Source organism: Malania oleifera, chromosome 5, assembly GCF_029873635.1.
Source record: "Malania oleifera isolate guangnan ecotype guangnan chromosome 5, ASM2987363v1, whole genome shotgun sequence".
Taxonomy (NCBI): Eukaryota; Viridiplantae; Streptophyta; class Magnoliopsida; order Santalales; family Ximeniaceae; genus Malania; species Malania oleifera.
Genome location: NC_080421.1, coordinates 97,498,090 through 97,521,078, shown reverse-complemented (window position 1 = coordinate 97,521,078; position 22,989 = coordinate 97,498,090). Strand labels below are relative to the sequence as shown.

At 38.4% G+C, this 22,989-nt stretch overlaps 1 protein-coding gene across 1 annotated transcript; it reads right to left on the bottom strand.

Annotated features, from left to right (window-relative positions):
* Nucleotides 1-522: 522 nt before the first annotated feature.
* On the bottom strand, nt 523-22,885 carry LOC131154918 (uncharacterized). Its single transcript, XM_058107749.1, has 9 exons — nt 22,796-22,885; nt 18,599-18,644; nt 17,628-17,747; nt 17,401-17,496; nt 15,041-15,128; nt 2,094-2,178; nt 1,871-1,937; nt 1,675-1,764; nt 523-1,231 (listed from the first exon to the last, which is right to left on the bottom strand). Exons 3-9 carry the CDS (start codon nt 17,736-17,738, stop codon nt 1,187-1,189), a joined length of 582 nt encoding a protein of 193 aa, XP_057963732.1. The 5' UTR covers nt 17,739-17,747; nt 18,599-18,644; nt 22,796-22,885; the 3' UTR covers nt 523-1,186.
* Nucleotides 22,886-22,989: the final 104 nt, after the last annotated feature.

The window sequence follows — 22,989 nt, the reverse complement described above, 5'->3', positions numbered from 1 at the left end:
TTAGGGATTTTTAATAAAAAAATCTCTATTTTTCATTCCATAATCAATTGAAGAATACCCAATGTTAGAAAAAATTAAAACTAAATTTCTGTAAAAAATTAAAACTAAATTTCTGCAACCATTTCATGTTACTAATCAAACGTAGTAATTGCATTTCAAGAATAATTTCATTCATGCCTTGATTTCATTACTCCCTTATTCCTTTCGTGCTTCAATTTTATTTTACAAACCAAATGAAATGAGGGCAACTATATACCGTAAAGTATTCAAAGCACTCCGATTACCATCTCTTTGTTCAAAATAATCTTCACCACTAATGCATGACTATTCTTGTGATACTAACATAATCATATGAATGGTACAGTCCTGTTATTTTCCAAGGTTTGCCAAGTCAAAGATGCCTAACCTGTGTTCTTTCATTTATGTCTATATCCACACCACCTTTTTTTATGTACCAATATGAATAGTTTTAGTTTTTATCCTTTCAGCATGAGGCTGTGCCAGTTTGTCATATAGGAATGATTTAACTCAGAACCAATGCTGCTAAGCAGTTTACCATTATAGCTAACAGAGTCAAATATAGATACAAGAGACCTTTTTTTTTTTTTCCTTTTTTCATAAAAGAGGACAGCACCTCCTTTCTTTATTAAAAAACAACTCACTTATGACACAAGAAAGTTGTGGTTCCAGGAAAGCAAGCTACAAACAGATAAATACGGAACTTAATGAAAACGAAACAAAGACAAAACAACACATTAGACTCTTAAATAAGGAAGACCAATTTTGTCAAGATGTATCATGTCTCTAACTAGACGAGTTAAAGAAGCAAACTCAAGATATCTCATACTGGTGTCTTCCTCTCCCTGACGTGTCAAGAAGTCCGCAACTTTATTTCCTTCTCTAAATTGGTGATCAATGGTGAAATTAATCATGGAAAAAGCCTCAAGAAACTCTTCCCAAAAATCCCACAAATACCATACCATGCATCTCCGAGAACGAACCCAATCGACCACTACATTAGAGTCACATTCAATCTTCACATTCATATAACTCATATCTTTGCACATCCGCATTCCCTCTGTCAAGGCCCTAAGTTCGGCTTTATTATTAGTGCCATAGCCACCCAGGAAATGGTATCACACTCTGGTCCTTTTCTGATGTACCAAACAATTTATGAAAAGCTCCATTACCACCAAGAAATGGGACCAAGACCCTCCTCAGCAATAGATCCCTGCCAAAATATAGCACATAGCTAAAACCCATGCCTTTCTTAAAGATGCAACCATTCTAATAAATAATTCAAAGCACTGAGTGAAAAAAATCCAAAACCATGACAAGTTTATTGCATGTTCACAAAGAGATGCCACAATAACTCCCCCTTCTGTAGTCTAGAGATACTGACACATTCATTTGCAATGTACCATCAACAAAATAAATGAGTAAATCAAAGCAATAACCCACGCTCCCACAAGCACAAAGCATGGAGACGACACCCCAGAGAGAGAAGAGAGAGAGAGAGAGAGAGAGGCACAAAGCATAGAAGCAACACAAACACACCCGCACACACAGCTCTAAAAATTAATTGCTATGACAAGGACTTTTTTTCTGCAAACATTCATTTAGATGCTAATGCTAAAGCAGTTCAGGCATTGGGACATCAAAGGATGAACTTACTGTAACAACCATAGGAGCAAATGGCTTTGATCCTTCACTTTGCTCAATTGGGATTGGAGGATATTTTACACTCTGAACTCGAAACCTAATCTGCAAACCAGCACCAATAGTTAAAAAGCACTCGCACCATAAAAATCTCCAAATGAAAAAATAAAGAAGTTTGAGAACTCAAAGCATAGGATAGTAGTAAATAAACCTCATCTTCCCCATCAATAAAAAGTGTTTGTCCCTCGTCATACTCCCACATCCATAACTTGCTTCCCCTAATCCACATAATAGGTCAAAGTTATGGCACTATGAACTGAACATCAATCATACTCATAGTTACATTCATCATCATTGCAATAAGAGGATGAAACAAGCCTAGATGATTCCAGTCGCAATTCAAAAGCAGCAATTAACATGGCCAAGATTCTCACTCATTTTCTGGGCAAGGCCCAAACCGGGATGGCTTTGGCATCAGATGGGCCGGTACATGAATGTCATCAAAAAATCCAAGGGACACTGCAATTATAAGTTCAATGTCACAATTCACAGTTGCCCAAAACAAATTTAAAAAAAAAAAATGAAAAATAATGACTGGACAAAAACTGCAACCAGACAATGACAACATCAACAAATTGAAGGAAGAATAAAAATAAAAAGACAGCCCATGTGCTCAAGGCTCCAGCCAACACAGGGTCTAGAGAAGGTGATGTAATGCACACAGCTTTAACCCTGCACGTGGAAAGTCTTATTTTTGCGAAACAAGCCCATGACGCCTAGGCTACAATGGAGCTCTTAACTGACTTGCTAAGGCTTGCCCTCCCTTTGACAAACAAGTAAGACAACAACAACAACAAAACCAAGTCTTAAGTACCACTAGGAGGGGTCAGCTATATGAATCATTTTCCACCAATTTATGTGATCATGGATCATTTCTTTTGACAAATTCAGGGCTATTAAACCCTTACTATCTCAATCCAAGTTATTTTAAATCTACTCCTACCCCTTCTATTGCCCCTCACAGTAACTCTCACTCTTCCTCAATGGCGCACTATGTGACCTACATTGCAAATGTCCAAACCATCTAAGTCGTCCCTCCCTTATCTTCTATAAGAGCTACACCTAACTTATCGCAAATATGTTCACTTCTTAATTTATCTTTCAGTATTATACCACTCATGCATTTAAGCATTCTCATCTCGACAACTTTTACTTTTTGGATATTTTATTCTTCGTTGCCCAATGTTCTGATCCATATAACATAGCTGATCTTATAGTCATCCTATAAACTTTCCCTCAATTTTAAGGATATTTTACGATCACAAAGCATACTTGAAGCACTTCTCTATTTTACTCAACCTACTTTCACTTTATGCATTACGTTCTCTTCAATTTCCCTTCAGCTTACACAATAGATCCAAGGTATTAAAATCTACAAGTGTTATTTATTTCATCATCATCAAGTTTAACTTTGTCTCCAATATTCCTCTTACTATTACTAAAATTACATTTCATATATTATGTCTTATTTCAACTTATCCTAAGGCCTCTAAATTCCAAAGTTTCTTTCCATAATTCTAACTTAGCCTCTACTTCTCCCCTAGTTTCATCAATCAATACAATATCTCTGCAAACAACATACATTATGGAACCTCATTTTAGATACTCTTAGTCAGTTGATCCATCACTAAAGCAAAAATATAAGGGTTCAAAGCAAATCCTTAATGTACACCTATGGTGATAGGAAATTCACTAGTCTCTCCATCTACAGTCCTCACACTAGTCATTACTTCATCGTACATATCCTTAATGACATCAGTATACTTACTATATACACCTTTTTTTTCTAAAACCCACTATAGAACTTCTCTAAGTACCCTATTACTATCTTTTTTCTAGAAGATCATAAACCTTGTCTCATTAATATTTTGGGGCTCCTTCAAATCTTTGAAAGGGCTTCAAAGCTTGGGTAAGAGTGGTATTGCAGCTATTAATGTTCCTGCAGAGTGTGTTAGGGATTTAGCCATAGAAGTTGGTTGCGCTGAGCTGGGTTGGCCATTGCCCTATCTAGGTGTGCCTTTGGGAGGTAAATCCTAGATTATGTAGTTTTTTGGATCCTGTGGTGGAGAGTGTCCAAGCGTTTAGATAAGTGGAAGGAAGCCCTTTTTTCTTTGTGAGGGAGGATTGCTCTAATTCAGGCCTGCCTTTTTAGTATTATGTTGTATTTTATTTATATTTTTAAAATCCCAATGGGAGTTGCTAGTAGGATTAAAAAAATTTTGAGAGATTTTCTTTGGTCAAGGGTAGCGAGTTCTGGGGATCATGTGGTGAGTTGGGGGTGGTTTGTAGGACTAAGAGGGCTGGTTTGGGTCTTGGAAATTGGGTGTCCAAGAACAGAGCTCTTCTTGCTAACTCTAGTAGCTCCCGCTAGAGGTTTCTTTATTGTGGCATAAAGTTATCAAAATCAAATTTGGACTTGATGGCAACGGATGGTATACTAATTTGGGTTTTAGATGCTCTTCCAAAAGTCCATGGAAAGCTATATCTCATATTTACCCTCTCTTTATTCCCCACACTAAATTTGTTTTGGGCAAGGGTTGTAATATCCATTTTTGGAAAGATCTATGGATGGATTTCCTTGAGAAACCCTAGCACCTGAACAACAAAACCCTTCCTACCCCAGGCAGCCGCCAAAATGTCTGCTGCCACTGTATACCTGAACTAAATAGCAGCCCACAGCCACAGCAGCTTTCTCCCTTGATTGCTGCTGTGCTGGGGCTTGTTATGCCAAGCCACAGCCTCCCCTTTTCTTCCTCTTTTACGTGGCTAGTGTTTCCTTAGAAATCCTAGCATCCTACCATCACAGCACCGCCAAACCCAACAGCCTTCTTAACAACCTAACAAACCAAAAAACAGCTGCAGTGATTTGCAGCCATTGCTGCCATGTTCGGCAGCTGCTCCTCCATGCCAGCTTCAAAACCGTAACACCCAAAGAACCCTAAAACCCTTTAGCCTCAAGACTCCAACCAACTAAGACAAATGAATCAATAAAAAAATAAAAACATATCACAGCATAAAAGAAAAAGCAGAAAAAGAAAGAAGAAAAACAACCTTTAATATGGTCATTTGTTCACAAACAAAGGCTCTTCTTGCTCCTTTCAAGGCCGTGATTTTCTCTCCTTCTTGCTCCAACTCTTGCTTCTTCACTCTTTTCTTTTCTCTTTCTCTTGGCCATAGGTTCTCTTCTCCTTGGAGTGTTTCTCCAACTCTTTACTTCTCTTTCTTTTTTTTTTTCTCTGTTTCTTACCATTGGCAGCCCATGTGATTAATGGAGGGGCCGCAATGATATTCACAGAGGCCGCTAGGGGAGGTGGTAACCCAATACTGACCATCTTAGCTGAGACCATTACTCTGAATTTCTGCCCGGCTAATGGGAATGGTGTCCTCTGATGTTGCACTCAGTTGTTGTACGTATGGTTGGTTAGCCACGCTTTGGTAAAGTTAAAGATCTTCGGGGAATTATTTTGGAAAGACCGGAATTGATGGAGGGACCGCTATGAAATTCACAGAGGCCGCCAGGGGAGGTGGTAGCCCGATATTGGCCATCCTAGCTGAGACCTTCATAACTCTGAATTTCTATCCGACTAATGGGAATGGTGTCCTCTGATGTTGCATCCAGTTGCAGTATGTATGGTTGGTTAGCCACACTTTGGTTAAGTTAAAGATCTTCAAGGAAGTATTTTGGAAAGACCGGAACCCTTTGGAGGAATTTGCTCGATATGCTTGGAAGGACCACCCGTGGGGAAAATGGGAAGACATTATGGAACGAATAGGAAAAGGGATGGTACAATGGGTGCCTATCTGGATGCATTTGAGGCTTGTATTGGTTCAATGTGGACAATTTCCACGGGTCCCATAGTTTGAAGTCAGGGGTTGCATCAGTTACGCCCCATCTCTAGCGCTCCGACAGATAGAGTACTATCAATTCATCCCTCACACCGTAGGGTTGACGCAGTTTCAGTTTTATTATGGAGATTGGGATCATCCGAGAGGATTTGCAAAAGCTAAGGCAGCTTGGTATCATCAGAGATCCATAGAGAAGGGAAGCAAGTTGACCTTAACTACTATGGGATATCCTACTTGGCATCAGAGCAGGGGCAAAGACTACAAAGTCCCTCGAGCATATGGGCTTAATAAGCCTCTCCGGAGGTCTGTCAACTTGGAGGACTACTATGATGAGTTATGGGCTCGGCAAGAGGCCTACTACTAGGAATGGGAGAGGATGAAGCAAAAAATGAAGGAAGAATCGTGCATTGAAGAAAAGGAAGAGGGAACTAGGAAGAGAAAATGGGGGGTTGGTTAAAAAGTTGCGAGGTCACCATGAAACAAAGGAGTGGGTGAAGGCCCTTGAGCACATGAATCAATTCCTAAGAAGCGAGCTATGGAAGCAAGACCAGAAAATTATTTATTGGAAAAATAGGATCTATAAGCAAGACACATGCATTAATGTCCTAGACCTCAAACTGCAGCGGCAGGGTGAGCAGTTTGCCCAAAACCAAGCATTCCTACGAGAAATCAGATTGAAGGTAGCCTTTATGACAGAAATCCACTACGCCATGTGGAAGCGAGTCAGCTCGTTAGACTCTTTGTTACGAAGGGCAAGGAGGATAGCCAAAGTTCTATATCCAAGGGCTGGGGAACTATTGAGCAGCCTACACCCAACCACTGCTAACACTAGAATATGGAGGTTCTTATCGTAGGCTGTGCAGTTCTTCAAGGAAGTCGTCATAGTAGGTCACAAAAAGCAAGAATTGCCAAGTAGTGAAGGCTAAGAAAATGACTCTAGAAAAAATTCTATGGAACATGTAATTCCTTAAGGATTCATATCAATAAAGTAGTATGACCCCTATAAGAAAACATCTCCGCATAGGCTATGAAATTGTAATAGATAATGAGACATGATGGATTTTTTATTTTTATGTGATTTGTTTATCCTTCTAATGTTGTGTGAATATGTTGATTGCTATGGTGATTGTTTATTTATTGTGTTTTTATTTTCTTTCCAATAAAGATTTGGGCAAAATTCTTCCCAAGAAGAAAACCCTCCCTGTCACTCAAGGTCCTATAATTCACCAAATCCCAAGCAAGAGAAATGGGTCCTTAGGACACCTAGAACGATGAAGGATCAGTTGAAAGGAGATTTGAAGCCCTTGAAAAGTCGCTATCAAATATAATGGCCCTATTGAAGGGGAAGGTTGTCATGGACCATGCTCCTCCTGCCCCACCGGAGCATCAATCAAGGGGAATCTTCTTTTTGATTTTCCATGCCCCCACACCAGCACCAAGGGCTCCTACAGTGGAAGAATGTCCAGTTAATGATCGTATGGCATATCTAAAAGAGCAGTTATGGACTTTACAAGGGGCGTTGGATTGTGGGGTAGTGAATTTTTCGAACTCTATCTATTCACCGACGTAAACATACCAATCAAATTCAAGGCCCCTAACTTCGACAATCACAACGAGATAGGATGCCCAAAGACACCTTCAAATGCATGCACGTAACACGATAGTGCATGCAAAGAATCAAAGCTCTTGATTCACATGTTTCATAAGAGCTTAACCGAGCCCACAATGCACTAGTACTCCACACTAGATAAGAGTCAAATTCAGAGATGGAAAGATTTGGACGACGCCTTCATGTTGTAGTACTGGTTTAACACGAATATAGCCCACAGCAAGTCACATCTGCAGGGGATGGAAAAAAAGAAAACTGAAACATTTCGAGAGCATGCCCAAAGATAGAGAGAAGGCAGCCCAGGTACAATCGTCATTGGAAAACAAAGATATGGTGGAATTGTTTGAGGCGACATTTCAATGCATATACTTCGATAAGTTGTTAAGTCCAAGCCTAATAGATTTCGCTAAATTAGTCGTTATGTGCAAGAAGATGGAAGCAGGCCTAAAGTTAGGGAAGCTGATAGACTATGTTACTCCTCATTCGAGGGATGCACACGGAAGAGGGCCCCATACGGGAAGAAGGATAGGAAGGAGGAAGAAGTGAGTATGGTCGGAGTATCGAGAGCAGAAGGGAGTCATCTTATCCTGCTCAAACTCCAACCACATATCAATCATCTCAGGTTTACCAAGTACAAGCTAGCAAACCCAATATGGGACAGGCGTATTCGACACACAAACCTAGGAGGGATTTTACCCTGCTGATGTTGTCAATGTCAAAATTATACAAGCAACTGCATGCCCAAGAGAAGATAACTCTGATACCAGCAAAAACTTCATAGCTTGAAAAATGGCTAAACCCAAATTTCACATGCAAACACCATATGGGAGCCCTAGGCGCCATGGAACAGACATGTGCTGGATGTTAAGGCATAAGATACATGATTTGATTGACGCCAAGCTTCTCATCTTCTAGCCAAAAAAAGATGCAGAAAATCCAAATGTGAAGATTAATCCCTTACCAAACCACAAAGGGTCATTGATTAACTTGATTGAGACAGAAATGATAGCTGAGCAATACATAAATGCTTTCGAGGAGGGTTGTCGGGAGATGCCAATAGATCAAAATAGACAACCTATGAACCCGACTATTGTTACCTTAACCCCGATGATCATCCATTACAAACCCAATGAAACTAAACCCAAGAAGGTCACAAACCAAACCACAGTCATCACCATTCAAACCACAGCCTCGTTCCCTTATGATTTGAATCACTTAGTCCCTTAAGAGGTATAAGACCTCCACCAAAAGCAACGAGGAGGAGTCTAGCGTAGCTAATATCTCTAGGATAGGAGGCATGAACCGCAGTGGGCAGTGCAACACCTTATAGGATCTAGAAAAGAGAAGAAAATAAAAGGAAAAAGTAAAGGAAGAAGGCCCGAACCAGAAGAGATAAATTAAAGAGGATGACACTCAATTTAGCATGATATCTTTGTTTTCCAATGGCGGTTGTACCTGGGATGCCTTTTCTCTCCATCGTTGGGCGTACTCTCGAAATGTTTCAGTTTTCTTCTTTTTAATCCCTCATAGCTATGACCTAGTGGGACCTATTTCCTTGTTAAACCAATACTGTAACATTAAGGTGTCGGCCAAATCTTGCCATCTCTAAATTCAACACTTATCTAGTGTGGCGCACTAGTGGAGTGCGGGCTCTGTCAAGCTCTCATGAAACACATGAATCAAGAGCTTTGATTCTTTGTGTGTGTCATCATCTTACGCACATACATTTGAAGATGTGTCTTCGAGCATTCTATCCCATTGTACTTTTTGAACTCAGGGGCCTTGAATTTGGCCGATATGTTTACGTCGTTGAATAGATAGAGTTCTTCAAATTCACTACCCCCACAATTCTACGCCCTTGTAAAGTCCAAAACTGCTCCTCCATATATGACATACAATCATTAACTGAACATTCTTCTACTGTAAAAGCCCTTGGTGCTGGTGCGGAGGGCACAGGACATCAAAAAGAAGGGTCCCCTAACTGATGTTCCAGCATTCTAGGTGTCTTGAGGATCCATTTCCCTTGCTCAGGATCTAATGATTATAGGACCTCAAACAACGGGGAGGGTTTTCTTGTCAAGAGGAATTTTCCCTAAATCTTCATTAGAAAGAAAATAAAAACACAACAAATAAACCATCACCATAGCAATCAATATAGTCACACAACATTGCAAGGGAAAACAAATCACATAAAAATAAAAAATCCACATGTCTCATGATCGTTACAATTTTGTAGCCCGTGAGGAAATAATATCTCACAAAGGTCATGCTACTTTATTGATATGAATCCCTAAGGAATTATATGTCCCATGGAAGTTGTTTTAGTTTCGTCTTCTCAACCTTCACTACTTGGCAACTCTCTTACTTTTTGTGACCGATATATTGTGGCGGCTTCCTTGAAGAACTACAGGCCTTTGATACGAACCTCCATATTCTGGTGTTAGCAGTGATCGACTGTAGGCTGCTTAATAGTTCCCCTAGCCCTCGGATATAGAACTTGACTATCCTCCCTGCCCCTCGTAACAAAGAGTCCAACGAGCTAACTCACTCTCACATGGCGGATGGATTTTAGTCATAAAGGCTACCTTTAATCTGACTTCTCGTAGGAATGCATGTTATCGAGCTAACTACTCACCCTGCCTTTGCAGTCTGAAGTCCAAGACATTGATGTATGTGTCCTACTCATAGACCCTGTTTTTCCAATAAATAATTTCCTAATCTTGCTTCCATAGCTCACTTCTCAAGAATTGATTCATCTGCTCAAGGGCCTTCACTTGCTCTTCTTTTTCCTGGTCACCCCATAGCTTTTTAACCAACCACTCATTTTCTCTTTCTAGTTCCCTCTTCCTCTTCTTCAAAGCACTAACCCTCTATTGGAGCTTCGACCAGGCTTGGACCTCCTCCTCTACCTTCTCTACAATATTTCATTCTCTGCCACTAGGATCCCAGATTCTTCCTCCATTTTTTGCTTCCTCCTCTCCCATTCCTGGTAGTAGGCATCTTATCAAGCCCAAAACTCCTCGTAGTAATCCTCTAGGTCATCAGGGCTCAAGAGAGGCTTATTGAGCCCATATGCTCAAGGCATTTTGCAATCTTTGCCCGTGCTCCAATGCCAGGTAGGATATCCCATAGTAGTTAGGGTCGACTTGCTTCCCTTCTCTAAGGATCTCTGGTGATACCAAACTGCCTTAGCTTCTGCAAATATCCCTAGGTGATCCATATCTCTATAATAAAACTGAAACTGCATCAACCAGTGTAGGAGATGAACTAAAGGTGCCCCACCTATCGCAACGCTAGAGATGGGGCGTAACTAATGCAACCCCTAGGTCCAAAAAAGGGGACCCATGGAAACTGTCTACATCAAACCAATACAAGTCTTGAAGGCATCCAAATGGGCACCCATCGAACTATCACTTTTCCTAGTCATTCCATAATGTCTTCCCATTTCTCCCACTAATGGTCCTTTCAAGCATATCGAGCAAATTCCTCCAAAGGGTTCCGATCTTTCCAAAATACTTCCCTGCAGATCTTCAATTTGACCAAAGTGGGGCTAAACAACAATATGTACAACAACTGGGTGCAACATCGGAGGATACCATTCCCATTAGTCCAGTAGAAATTCAAAGTTATGAAAGTCTCAGCTAAGATGACCGGTATTGGGCTACCACCTCCCCTAACGGCCTCTGCGAATATCATAGCAGCCCCTCCATCAGTCACATGGGCTGCCAATGGTAAGAAAAAGAAAGAGAAGGATAGAGTTGGAGAAAAACTCTAGGGAGAAGAGCATCTACAGCCAAGAGAAAGAAGAAAAGAAAAGAGTGAAGAAGCAAGGGTTAGAGCAAAAAGGAGAGGAAATCATGGCCTTGAAGGGAGCAAGGAGAGCCTTTGTTTGTGAACAAACAAAAATCCTAAAGGTAGGTTTTCTTCTTTCTTTTTCTGCTCCTCTTTCTTTTATTCTGTGATATGTTCTTGTATTTTTATTGATTCCTTTGTCTTGGTGGAGTCCTGAGGCTAGAAGGTTTTAGGGTTATTTTTAAGTTGGGGTGTTAGGATTTTGAAGCTGGCATGGAGGAGCAGCTGCCAACATGGCGGCAATGGCTGCAAATCACTGCAGTCGTTTTGGTCTGTTAGGTTGTTAGGAAGGCTGTTGGGTTTCTGGTGCTGTGATGGTAGGATGCTAGGATTTCTAAGGAAACACTAGCCACGTAAAAGAGGAAGAAGGAGAGGCTGTGGCTTGGCATAACGAGCCCTAGCACAGCAGCAATCAAAAGAGAAAGTTGCTATGGCCATGGGCTGCAATTTAGCTCATGTATACTGTGGCAGCAGCCATTTGGTGGCTGCCTGGGGTAGGAAAGGTTGTATTGTTCAGGTAGAAACCCTAGCTGCTTAAGAGGAGAAGCAAGGGGAAGCTGTGGCCTGGTATTGTGGTAATTACAGCAGGCAACATACAATACTGCCTTGGCCGTGAGCTATTGTGTTAGGATTGGGAGTGCACACACAGCAGCCGTAGAGGTTAGAGGTTAGGTTAACCCAATTGTTCTAATTAAATTTGAGGTTTGCATGCATTTGTTTGCCCATCAATTCCTACTTATATTAAAAGCCCATTTCATGCATATTGGTCAATTAAATGTTTAATGTGGTTCTCTTGTATTTTGATGCATATGATATGGCTTGAAGAATGTTTGTTTTAATAGAAATTTGGGGTTAGCATGCACATTTTTACTCATCAATTCATGCTTGTTTTAAAAGCCCTTTCATGCATATTGGTCATTTGAATATTTAACTTGGTTCTCTTGTATTTTGATGCATATGATGGCTTGAAGAATGCTTTGTTCTAATGGAAAATTTGAGGTTGGCATGTACATGTTTACAAATCAATTCAATGCTTGTGTTAAAAGCCACTCCATGCATACTGTCTATTTGAATGGTTAATGAGGCGCCCTACATTGAAATGTGGATAGAGGCTTCTTGGGGAATAATATGATTTGATATCTCATGGTAAGTGGAATACCTCTATTGGAATTTGTCATTATCATAAAGCGTGTAGTTACATTATCTATGTGGGGACCATTGCAAATATTGAAGGTGTGCTCAAATTTGATTATGCATAGGATTACTACCCTTAATGCTAGTTAATATTTCCTTACTTATGCATGCATGTTATTAATTTACCCCATTGTCATTGCATGTTTGTCAAATACTCCCTTTTCCTCAAGGTTACTAATGTGTCCTTTGTTGTGTCTCCAAGTTTTGTTCAAAGCCTCTCAACCTGGCTAATGATGGGATGATTGGGGAGATTTCACCGAATGGTATCCTCTCCCTTTTCAACTCCAGGCAAGGGACAAGTGCTCTCCATTAAGCCTGTATGGGTGAATGAGAGTTGATGCTTGTACCACGGGATTGAAGCTAGGGGCAAAATTGGAATTCACCTTTTTTTCAAATGGAATTCCTTTTTCAAAAAGACCGTTCAAATCCTTTGCCTTAATGGTTGGTGATGAGTTTGGCAGTTATTTCAAAAGCCTTTTTTTGCCAAAATTAAAACTTTCCCTTTTCAAAAATGTCAAATCTCTTTTCATAAATGATGATTGTCTTAGTCAAGGACACTCAATCCAATTAGAGTTATTGAAACATCAAAGATCTCAAAGCATTCAATCAGAGAGTTGACCAAATCCTAGAATAAACTCTAATTGACATTAGGTATTTTTCAAATCGTCCATCAAAGGTTGACCTTATCCTAGCATTAAAACCCTAATTATCAATCAAGGAATTTTTTTTTTTTTTCAAATCCTCAATCAAGGGTTGACTCTATCGTTGAATTAAAACCATGATTGTCAATCAGGGATTTCTCAAACCCTTCATCAAGAGTTAACTCTACCTTCACATTAAAACCCTGATTTTCAATCATGGATTTTCAAATTCTTCAATCATGAGTTGACCCTTTCCTTGCATTAAAACCCTAATTGTCGATCAGGGATTTTCAAAATCAACAATTAATTATTGACTCCCTTTTTGCATTAAAACCCTAATAGTCAATCAAGGATTTTCCAAATCCTTAAGTAAGGGTTGACTCTATCTTAACATTAAAACCCTAATTGACAATTAGATATTTTTTAAATTTCCAATTGATAGTTGACTCAATTTGAATATTAAAGCCCCGAGTGTCGATTAAGGATTTTTAAAATCTTCCCAAGTTGACTCAAATAACTTTCAAATCCCTATAATCAATTAGAGGACTCTGCAAAATTCATTAATGACTTATTTATTTCAACTTTCATTAAGCCTTAAGGTCAATCAAGAGATTTTATACTCCATCAACATGGATTTCTCTAATTTTCAACTAGGGGAACTGGAACCACAAATCTTGATCAATTCAAAATTCAATCAAAAACCCCGTCCATCTCATCCAATCCATGATTGAAATTAAACATTTGGATGTTGAATTTTCCCGAATAATAAATCCAAAGGAAAGAGTCATCTTTCAATCTAAGGCAATCATTCAAAATATTCTCTTCTATTTTAACTTTTGTTTTCAAATTTAAGGATATTCTGAGGCCAATCCCCTTTTTAAGCAAGAGTATGTCAGAGCTTTCAACCCTATTGTTTGGACTCTTGGACAGTGATTCTTCATTGGATGACCCAAAAGGGGACCTTCTTTCCTTTCTTTCTATTACTTAATTTCTCAAGTAGGACACACACACACATAGCAATAACTGTTCTTAGAACGGGTTGTTAGTAGGGTGTTGATTGGCAAATCTCCCTTAGAATGGTTAGTCCACCACCTTCCCTACACACAAATGAACTCCCAAACCCTTGTTCTCTATATTGCAGACCATTTTAAGGTTTTTCCTTTATTTTACCTAAACAAAAAATAATAATAAAGGTGGCAACTCCGCATTTCAAATCTTTTGTATTTTCTCAAGTCTACTCCACCCCAATATGACTATCTTGTTGAAGGATCGCCATGCATAACACATTCCCATCCGTTGGCACATCCCCCGAACCAGAATCCGAGGTCAACACATGTCATGAAAAAAGAGCCAAGGATGCAAGCTGCAAGATTTCTAGATGTCTCAAATTTGTAAATAATAAAGGATCTAGCGTTGGCAAAGGTTGGAAGAAATGATTTGGTTCATTAGTCCTAGTGCTTCAATAATCCTCTTATGACTCAAACTAGGTAGGGCTCAAGAAGGTGAAGCTTATTTTGTATAATTTGACCACCTCATTATAGGCAGCTAATGGCTATAGAAACCAAGGTACCAAGACTTGCACTTTCTTTCACCATCATGATCTACACTTACCATCAAAACATATCATTGCCACAAGCAATTAACACTTCTACCCACCCAGAAAAATAATTGCTAGTACCTACAATGAGCATTATCGTTTTAGCAAAGAGCTTTGATGGTAGAAATTAATGGTTATGCACTGGATGTTGCCATTGAAGAAGAAAAAGAACATAGAGGTGAACATGGTGGGTCCATTTGGTAGCCAGGATGGGTATCTTGGCATCCACTCGTAGAAGAGGAAATGGAATGAGAGGCCCTTAGAGTGAGGCCATTAGGGTGCAAGGTCACATCAGTGATGGCCACGGTGGTTTCTGCAAGCGATGATGTGTATTGTCACTTGTTTGTCAAATTTCTAATTATGTGCACAAAATTAAAGGTGACGAACATGCTACTACCGTCAACAATCAATCTTGAACTCCACGCAACATAAAGTTTGTGAGAAGATCTCTCATGGTTCTGGTTTTAGGGGCTTCTTTCCCACATGTACCCTTGTATATGTTGGATGGGGATATACATTAAAAAAATAAATAAAAATATAAATGAAGATGGTCATCAATAGAGTAACTTTAGTAGGACATACAATGTAAACCATCAGCATCAGATTCTTTAAGTTTTGCAGCAATAACCTCTCCAACAAATGGACGAAACATCATCAATCTGAACTTTACCTGCCATAATGCAATGACAATCAATTGTTAGACAAATACATGGACACAAGATACTTTGCTATTTGGATGCCCCAAGGTGATCAAATCTACCACATGTATATCAAATAGCATATGAAGAAGCAATAGTTGCCTTTTTCAGACATCTATGTAATTAAAGCATGAGAATCAAATATTGGAGGTTTCAAAACCTTGGGAGGGATGGAAAGGGATACAGTAAGATGGCAGATTGGTGTGGAACCTAGGCCCATGGAGCCCAAAAAAAAAAGACGAAGGAAAAGGAAAATTATATATATACTCGTAGAACCACATGAAACTACAAACAAACCCCTAAATTACAAAAATATTACAAACAAACCCTCAATACACATAATCCGATGCTAATTAAACTAAACACACATAATTAAATAATTAATTGAACACAACCCTCAATCCTATTCTGCTGAATTTGTCTCCAACAAGGATTTACCCATGGCACAGCTCCTTGTCCTACATCACTTGGGTTAGAAAATGAAAGAGGCTTCTCACTTTGATGATACGAATGCTCTGCAAATGGAGAAGAGGAAAGATTATGATTTGGATTTTTTATTATTCAGATGCAGTAGGCCTTTTCTGGAAATTTCTTTTATAAATCAGAATGTTGTAACACTAGGAGCAGGGACTAAACAACCTGTTAATAGTCTCAATGCCAATGCATTGAGTAATACTAATAACAATGATTGTGCTGTGGGGTTCTCCAATAATTTTTGGAGTATAATGGTTAAGATTTTTTTTTTTCGGATAACAAAAGAAGATTTTATTAATAGATAAAGAATTTACAACAGGAAGAAAGGCATCTCCCGAGAAAAACTGGGACAATCCAGTAATAAACAAATAAAAACAACAAAGAGAGAAGAGATTGTCAATTCAGCATGTTCCTCTAACTCTTTGAAACTCCTGAAAGCTTGCCCCTCTGAAAAATACATAACCAATAAACACAGTGAGGCCAAGTACTGAATTTTATCCCAAACCAGGATTCAATTTAATTTTTTCCCAGAAAATATCCAAGCATTACATTCCATCCACATTCCCCATAAAACCTTCCATAAAGCTTTCCTATCCTTCCTTCTACCAATTCCTACAAAAGAGAGGAGTTGCAATCAGATTGAAGCCATATTAAGGAAGCCTTTGCAATGGGTTGTGCCAAGAGGCCATGGATTTTGTTGGGGAAAGCAAGGATGGTAAAGATTGTAAAAAGAGGCAGTAGATTTGAAGAGATATAAGCGTCAATCAGCGAGGAAGAAAGGGACAGGTATAAAAATCTTGCTTCTTGACAATTATATTAACTCAAATATGTGGGGAGGAAAATTTTAAAAATAGAAAATGCTGGAATATTTTATGTTGAGGAGTCTCAGAATTGTTCTAAGTCTACCTTAGATAAAGGAGGTAATATCTTCAGAAGGGAAAAAAAATGATTTTTTTGGGGGGGTAAGGTGGAGGGGCTGTTGTATTTCAGAAGAGGATAGTGATTGGTGAGTATGATACTGATTTTGCCTGTGATAGTGGTCTTTTATTGGATAATTGTTGCAAAAACTGGGATGACATTTCTGAGTCTTCCGACGATCTTGGGGTTATGAATTATGTACCCCCTCCTCTGCTTGAAGGTCTTGAGGATGTTTATACCTTTGAGGGGGTGGTTTTGGGTGCAGACTTTCTTGAGACTAATTGGCATAGGGATGAGTTATTACCTACTCTGGGGGAGCAAATTAGTGCACAGGAAGTTGGTGCTCAAAAAATTCTGGATGTGTGGATGGCTGATCCTAGTGGGAATGAAGTTCTTTTGGATGGGAAAGTGAGTAAAGATCAGCGGGAACTAGCATGTTTCCAAAGCTCCATCAATTATGAAGGGAAGGGCTTAAAAAGAAGTTTTCTTAATTAGGATGGTTCATTTTTGTTCTGTTTTATTCCTTTTTTTATTGCAATCAAAGTGATAATAATTAACAAAAATTATGAACACTTTCCTATACACCTTTCCCTCAAAAATGACAACAAATCCTAGCACATAAAATCAAGTTCCACAAGTCTTTGGATGTACCATAAAGCATAAAAGGCACTTAACAGAAAGTGAACGCAAAGTCTCATACACACGGCACACGCTATAAGGCAGTATTCGATCTGCATTTTTTCCATCATTGTTCCTAAAATGCTCTTCTTCTTCTATAAGTTTAAAATTAAAATAAAATTCTAAATTATATGCAAAATAACTATTACTAAAACAAGAACAATATAAATATACCGTATAAGTTGAAGCGCCTTCTCCCGGATAAATAAAACCACCAATAATTTTTTGGATATCATAGACAGAGATGCAGAGCCCCAAATCTTGTACGACCTTCATGAAGAACAAGTTTTCAATCTTCATATGTAGTCAAGCATAATTTATAAAATCAAGAGATTATGAAGAAAGAAACTAAGTGTATTCTCACACTTTTGAGATTTTAAAAATAAATAAATAAGACAGACCTTATCCAAGAAAAGTCTCTCAAGCTCTCCCTTGACTGCTTCTTCTAGAGGAAGGCTAAGAAGATGAGGAGGCAAACGAAATGTGTGCTCAATTAGGCTAAGGAAGAACATCTAAGCCTCCTTCAAAATTTCAAATTGCAAACAAACAATCAGCTGAAGGAAAATCTCTACATATAATAGAATCAAATCAAGTATAAAACAATATACAGTCCAGACTCCAGTCCCAGTAGACAGGTATGACAACAGAAACAGCTAAGTAGCACGACCCATTGCAAGTACAGCAGTTATCAATTGAAGTTGAACCTCATTTAGAAAATGGAATGGGAATGAGTGGGATGTGCTTCATCCCTCGAAATGCAAATAGTACATTCAGAGTGATGAGTTTGGATTGCTTATTTGAGCAGAATCAGACCATTCCAATTCCACAGTTCAGTGCAACATGGGACAAGAATAAAGACAGGCCAGCTTCCAAAAACACCCTTATCCAATTGCAATTCTTCTTGTATACATCAACACTATTTGCTATAAATTCATAAGTGCAATTCTTCTTGTATACATCCAACACCATCTGCTATAAATTCATAAGTGCAATTCTTCTTGTATACATCCAACACCATTTGCTATAAATTCATAAAGTTGAACGCATTAATTAATCTGTTAATCCATCTAAACAATTTCAATTACAGGCAATTTAATTTATAATTTTAAATGAGCAATTGCTTTAAAAACTAATAAAGCACTCTAACACCCCACTCACCCAAAAAATAAAAATAAAAATAAAAAACCAAGGATGAACAATACGCAATAAAAATACGGGCTCATCAAAAATTGTTTGTTTCTTGTCACAAAATATGAGTAGATAGGACCTGAAAGAAAAAAAAAAAAAAAGGGCGGACCATGAAATCTGCATAAAATTATATATCAATGTTTGAAAGACGAAGGCAACCAAGGATAAGGCAAGGTCTATTAACCTTTGTAAGGCAGGAGCAAGCCTTAAGGCACTGAGGTGAAAGCCTCCTGAAAAGCTTGTTCAAGATAAAATAAGTAAATAAATGACATTTATTTTAAATAAAGAAAAATTAAGAAAATTACAAACAATTTTTTTAAAATCAAACACGATTGATCTAAGAAGCAACTCTCTATTATTTTGGAAAGGTTGAGATTTAAAAATTGACTCCAATAGAGTGGTATTATTTTCACATAAAAATCTGATTAATTCTTGTCAACTCTAACATAAAATTCACACACCCAAAAGTAAACCAAGAAATCCCATTTTAAATAACCAAGAAATCCCATCTTTAAACTCTCCCCCCATAATTCACCGAACACCTCAAATTTGTTAGTTTCCTTCAACCCTTCTTAGCCTTAGTTTTACCACAGATTAACATGTGTAAACCAATTTATCCAACAACGTGTGACTTTCTAATATTAACTCCAAAGCAATGTCGTCAGAAGTTTAAATTCACTAATACACCCAATAGATTTGTCCCATTTTCAGAGTCTAATAGATCTACACATAATGATTTAACACATCCTAATTTGCTTGCCAAGGCTTCTCTCGCAATACTAAGTTCAACAAACATTCAGTAGATTGGCAAATGTATTACATAAAAATGCTAAAACCTGAAGCAAAAGCTGGCATAAGATAATTCGTAGCAAATTGGCTCCATTACAAAACTGATGGGATGCTAAAGTTGGGGTTAATATTACTCATGCGAATACTAGGAAGTTTATACACAGATTTATGATTATTTCTTTCCTAAAATCCAGTACATGGTGGGCAACAGGGAGCGGATTCATTTCTAGGAGGACCTTTGGATTTGGGAGAAGCCGTTGGCTATTGCTTTTCCCCGTCCTTATCGAGTCTCTATTCTTTATGAAAACCCTATTTCTTTTTCTTCTTTTTTCTTTCCCCTTTTGCAAGGGGATAGTCTCTCTTGGAATTTCCATTTTGGAAGAAATCTCAACGATAGGGAGATTTTTCAGTTGGCTCCTTTAACCAGTTTGCTTGATTCTTTTCAAGTTAATTTGGGGAATGATAAAATGGTTTGGAGTTTGGATCCTTCTTGGGATTTCTCTAGTAAATTTTTTTTCTTATTTGACTCACAACCCTTATGAGGATCCTTCTGGTTTGTACTCTTTGATTTGAACAGCTAAAGCTCCCTAAAAAATAAAGGGCAAAAGACACTCACCTCCCCTTAGGTTTGGAAAAAAGACAAAGATATCCCCTGAAATTTCAAAAATGCCACTGAGTTCCCCAAAGATTTCAAAACGTCACAAACCTCCACTTAGCTTTGCCAAAAAGGCACAGACCTCCCCTAAAAAAACTTGTCATTTTGTAAAATATAAGGGGAAGTTTATGTATTTTTGACAAACCTCAAGGGAGGTCCTTGGGATTTTTAAAACTTCAGGGAGGTTTTTGAAATTTTTGAAACCTCAGGGGTGATCATTCTCTTTTTTCCAAACCTTCGGGGAGGTTAGTGTCTTTTGCCCAAAAATAAAAGCTTTTATTCAAGCTTCAATACTTGATAGAACTAATACTAATGAGGTGCTTCAGAAGAGAGGGCCTAATTAAGCCTTACCACCGGATGTTTGTGCTCTTTGTTTGAATCGTGAGGAGACTTGCTCACACTTGTTTCTTCATTGCCCCTTTACTTGGGTTGTCTGGAATAAATTATTTGGTACATGTGGTGAAGACTAGATTTGTCCCTTCACTTGGAAAGCTTTTTGCTCTATCACTTTTAGATATTTTGGAAAAGGGAAGGATATGAAAGTCTTGTGGTGAAGCACTATTATGACTGTTATTTGGTGTGTTTGGTTGGAGAGAAACGCCAAAATTTTCTAAGGGGTGGCTACAGCTAATAATTTGGTTTGGAGTAGAGTGGTTTATCTTGTGTCATTGTGGGTATCGGCTAATGGTTGTTTTCGTCATGTTTCTCTAGGAGACCTGTAGCAGGACTAGTTGGCACTGTTCATTGATTTGGCTTTCAGATTACAATGATCTCCTGGTGTAATTTTTTTTGTTATTAGCCTCATTAATTTGCCTTTCAGATTACAATGATCTCCTGATGTAAATATTTTGTTATTGTTTTAAAGGAAAGATTTCTTATGCTCCCAATTTTCCTTTCTTTTCCACTTTTTTTCTTTTGTTGTACATTCTTATATCTTCTAATAATTTTTTATAAAAAAAAAAATACACTCAAAAAAAAAAACCCAGCAGCAAAAGCTTTGAATACCCAGGAAAAAATTAAAATAATTAAAAAAAATGAGAAGCAAGAATACATGGGAGTTTGTGGCTGCCAATGCATGTGTGTGCACATGTGTGAGAGAGAGAGACGAGTTGGCCAGCTAATGAGAGATAGAGATAGGATTTATTGTCATCCCACTAGATGATGTTCAAATGTTTGGTAGGCAAGTCGAGCGATCCAATACTTGAATAGTAACAAATTTATGGGCCAAGTCACCAGCCTACCACCCTCAGGTGCATACTCGAGTCAAATTGAGTTGATATATAGTGAGGTACTAGAATTCAAACCAATTCGAAAATTTTAACATGGTGATCTACCTCATGAAAGAAGAGGGTAGCTTAGAAAATAATTGCATGAGAGAATTTCAAGACTTCATCAATGCGAATGCTCCCATTGATCTTCCCCATTCATGGGCAGCACTTTCACTTGGTCTAACTCTAGAGAGCTTCATCCTTAAGGATAATAGATTCTAATTTCCACATATTGGGGAACTCACTTCACTAAAAAACCAGCCAAAGCCTCCTTCCTATGCCCATCTTGGACCACTTTCCCATCCTCATTAACACGGAAGGGGTTAAATGGGGGCCAACCTCTTTTCGCTTCAAGAACATATGACTAAAGCATAATGGATTTAGGGACCTCATTAAACTCAGGTGGTCTACGATATAGATAAAGCGGAACCCTAGCTTTGCACTTGCATAAAGCTAAAGGGGTTGAAAGAAAAGCTAAAGGTGTGGAACAAAAGCATCTTTGGAGATATCCAAGCAAAAAAAGACCGCTATTCTTAATGGTATCAAGGATCTTGATGAATAGGAAGTAGGTCAAGGGCTTAATGACGATGATAGGGCCAAAAGAGTGTCATTTAGGAAAGAATCAAACAAAGTTATACCTCGAAGAGATTTGCTAGAGACAAAAATCTAGAGCCTTATGACTTAAAGAGGGCAGTCAAAACACTAGATTCTTTCATTGTACAATTAACTGCAGATTGAATACCATTTCCAGCATTGATACTGGTGGAAACATGTGATAGCCATACCCTTAAGGTCACGGAAAATTTAAATCACTTTGATAAATTTGCATGATTTTTGGTTTGTTTCTATATTGAACAATTTCATACTAACCATGTTGTTCATTAATTTAGTTATGTTAATTGATATTGGAAATTCCATTCAATTTATTATTGGTAGGAGGGCTTTAGATAACAATGACATGTCACAAGCATCATATTCAAGGAATGTTGAAAATTCATATTGCAAAATTTATTAATAATAATTACTTTATTTTCTTTGTGTGCGTTTGTTGCAAGAATTAAAAAAGAATCATAATGAGACAACACATGACAATGAGAGGAAAGCTCAAATTGAGCTTCCAAATCATATATAATATTATATAATAAATATTATCCATAACTATGTTGACAACACAAAAATAGATATGAGGTTAATGCAAAAGATGCATCAAAATTTGGAGTGAGGAACACATTTGGACTTGAGAAAAACTATGATCGTATAAAGGTATTAAAGTCCATCAATGATAGATGCTTATTTAAAAAATATATATTAATAAAAATAAAAAAACAAGTATAAGATGGCATATGGCAGGTTGATATGGAAGCTTGCCCTGAGCTTCCAAAAGCATATATAATATAGTGTTAGATACATTTCATATTATCATCGGCAATACATTTCATATTTCGAGGTGCGCCTCATTGATGCGTTTTGGGCCTAAAACGCCCTAAGGCGTTAGTTGAAATGCGTAAGTCCTAAAAGGCGAACGCCTCAGGGGAGAACACGTACGCCTCGGGTGAAAAATCTCGCCTTTTTACGCCTCAAATTCCAAGCGTACGCCTTTCGGGATTCTTGATTTATAACATAAATTAAACAGGGCAGAACCCAGAATGCATCGAAAGCCCTATCCTACCTCTCTCGCACGAAGCTTCCTCTGTTCTGCTCCCTGACGAAACCTCGACGAAGCCTCCAGCGAGTCTTCTCCTCGACAATAGCCTCTGCTCTCTCTCCGATGATTCCTCCAGTACCTCCCCTCTCTCCGACGACTCGACGGCTGCTTCCAACGATTCCTCCAAGCTTCTCGTCTCTCTCCGAGGAGTCAACGTT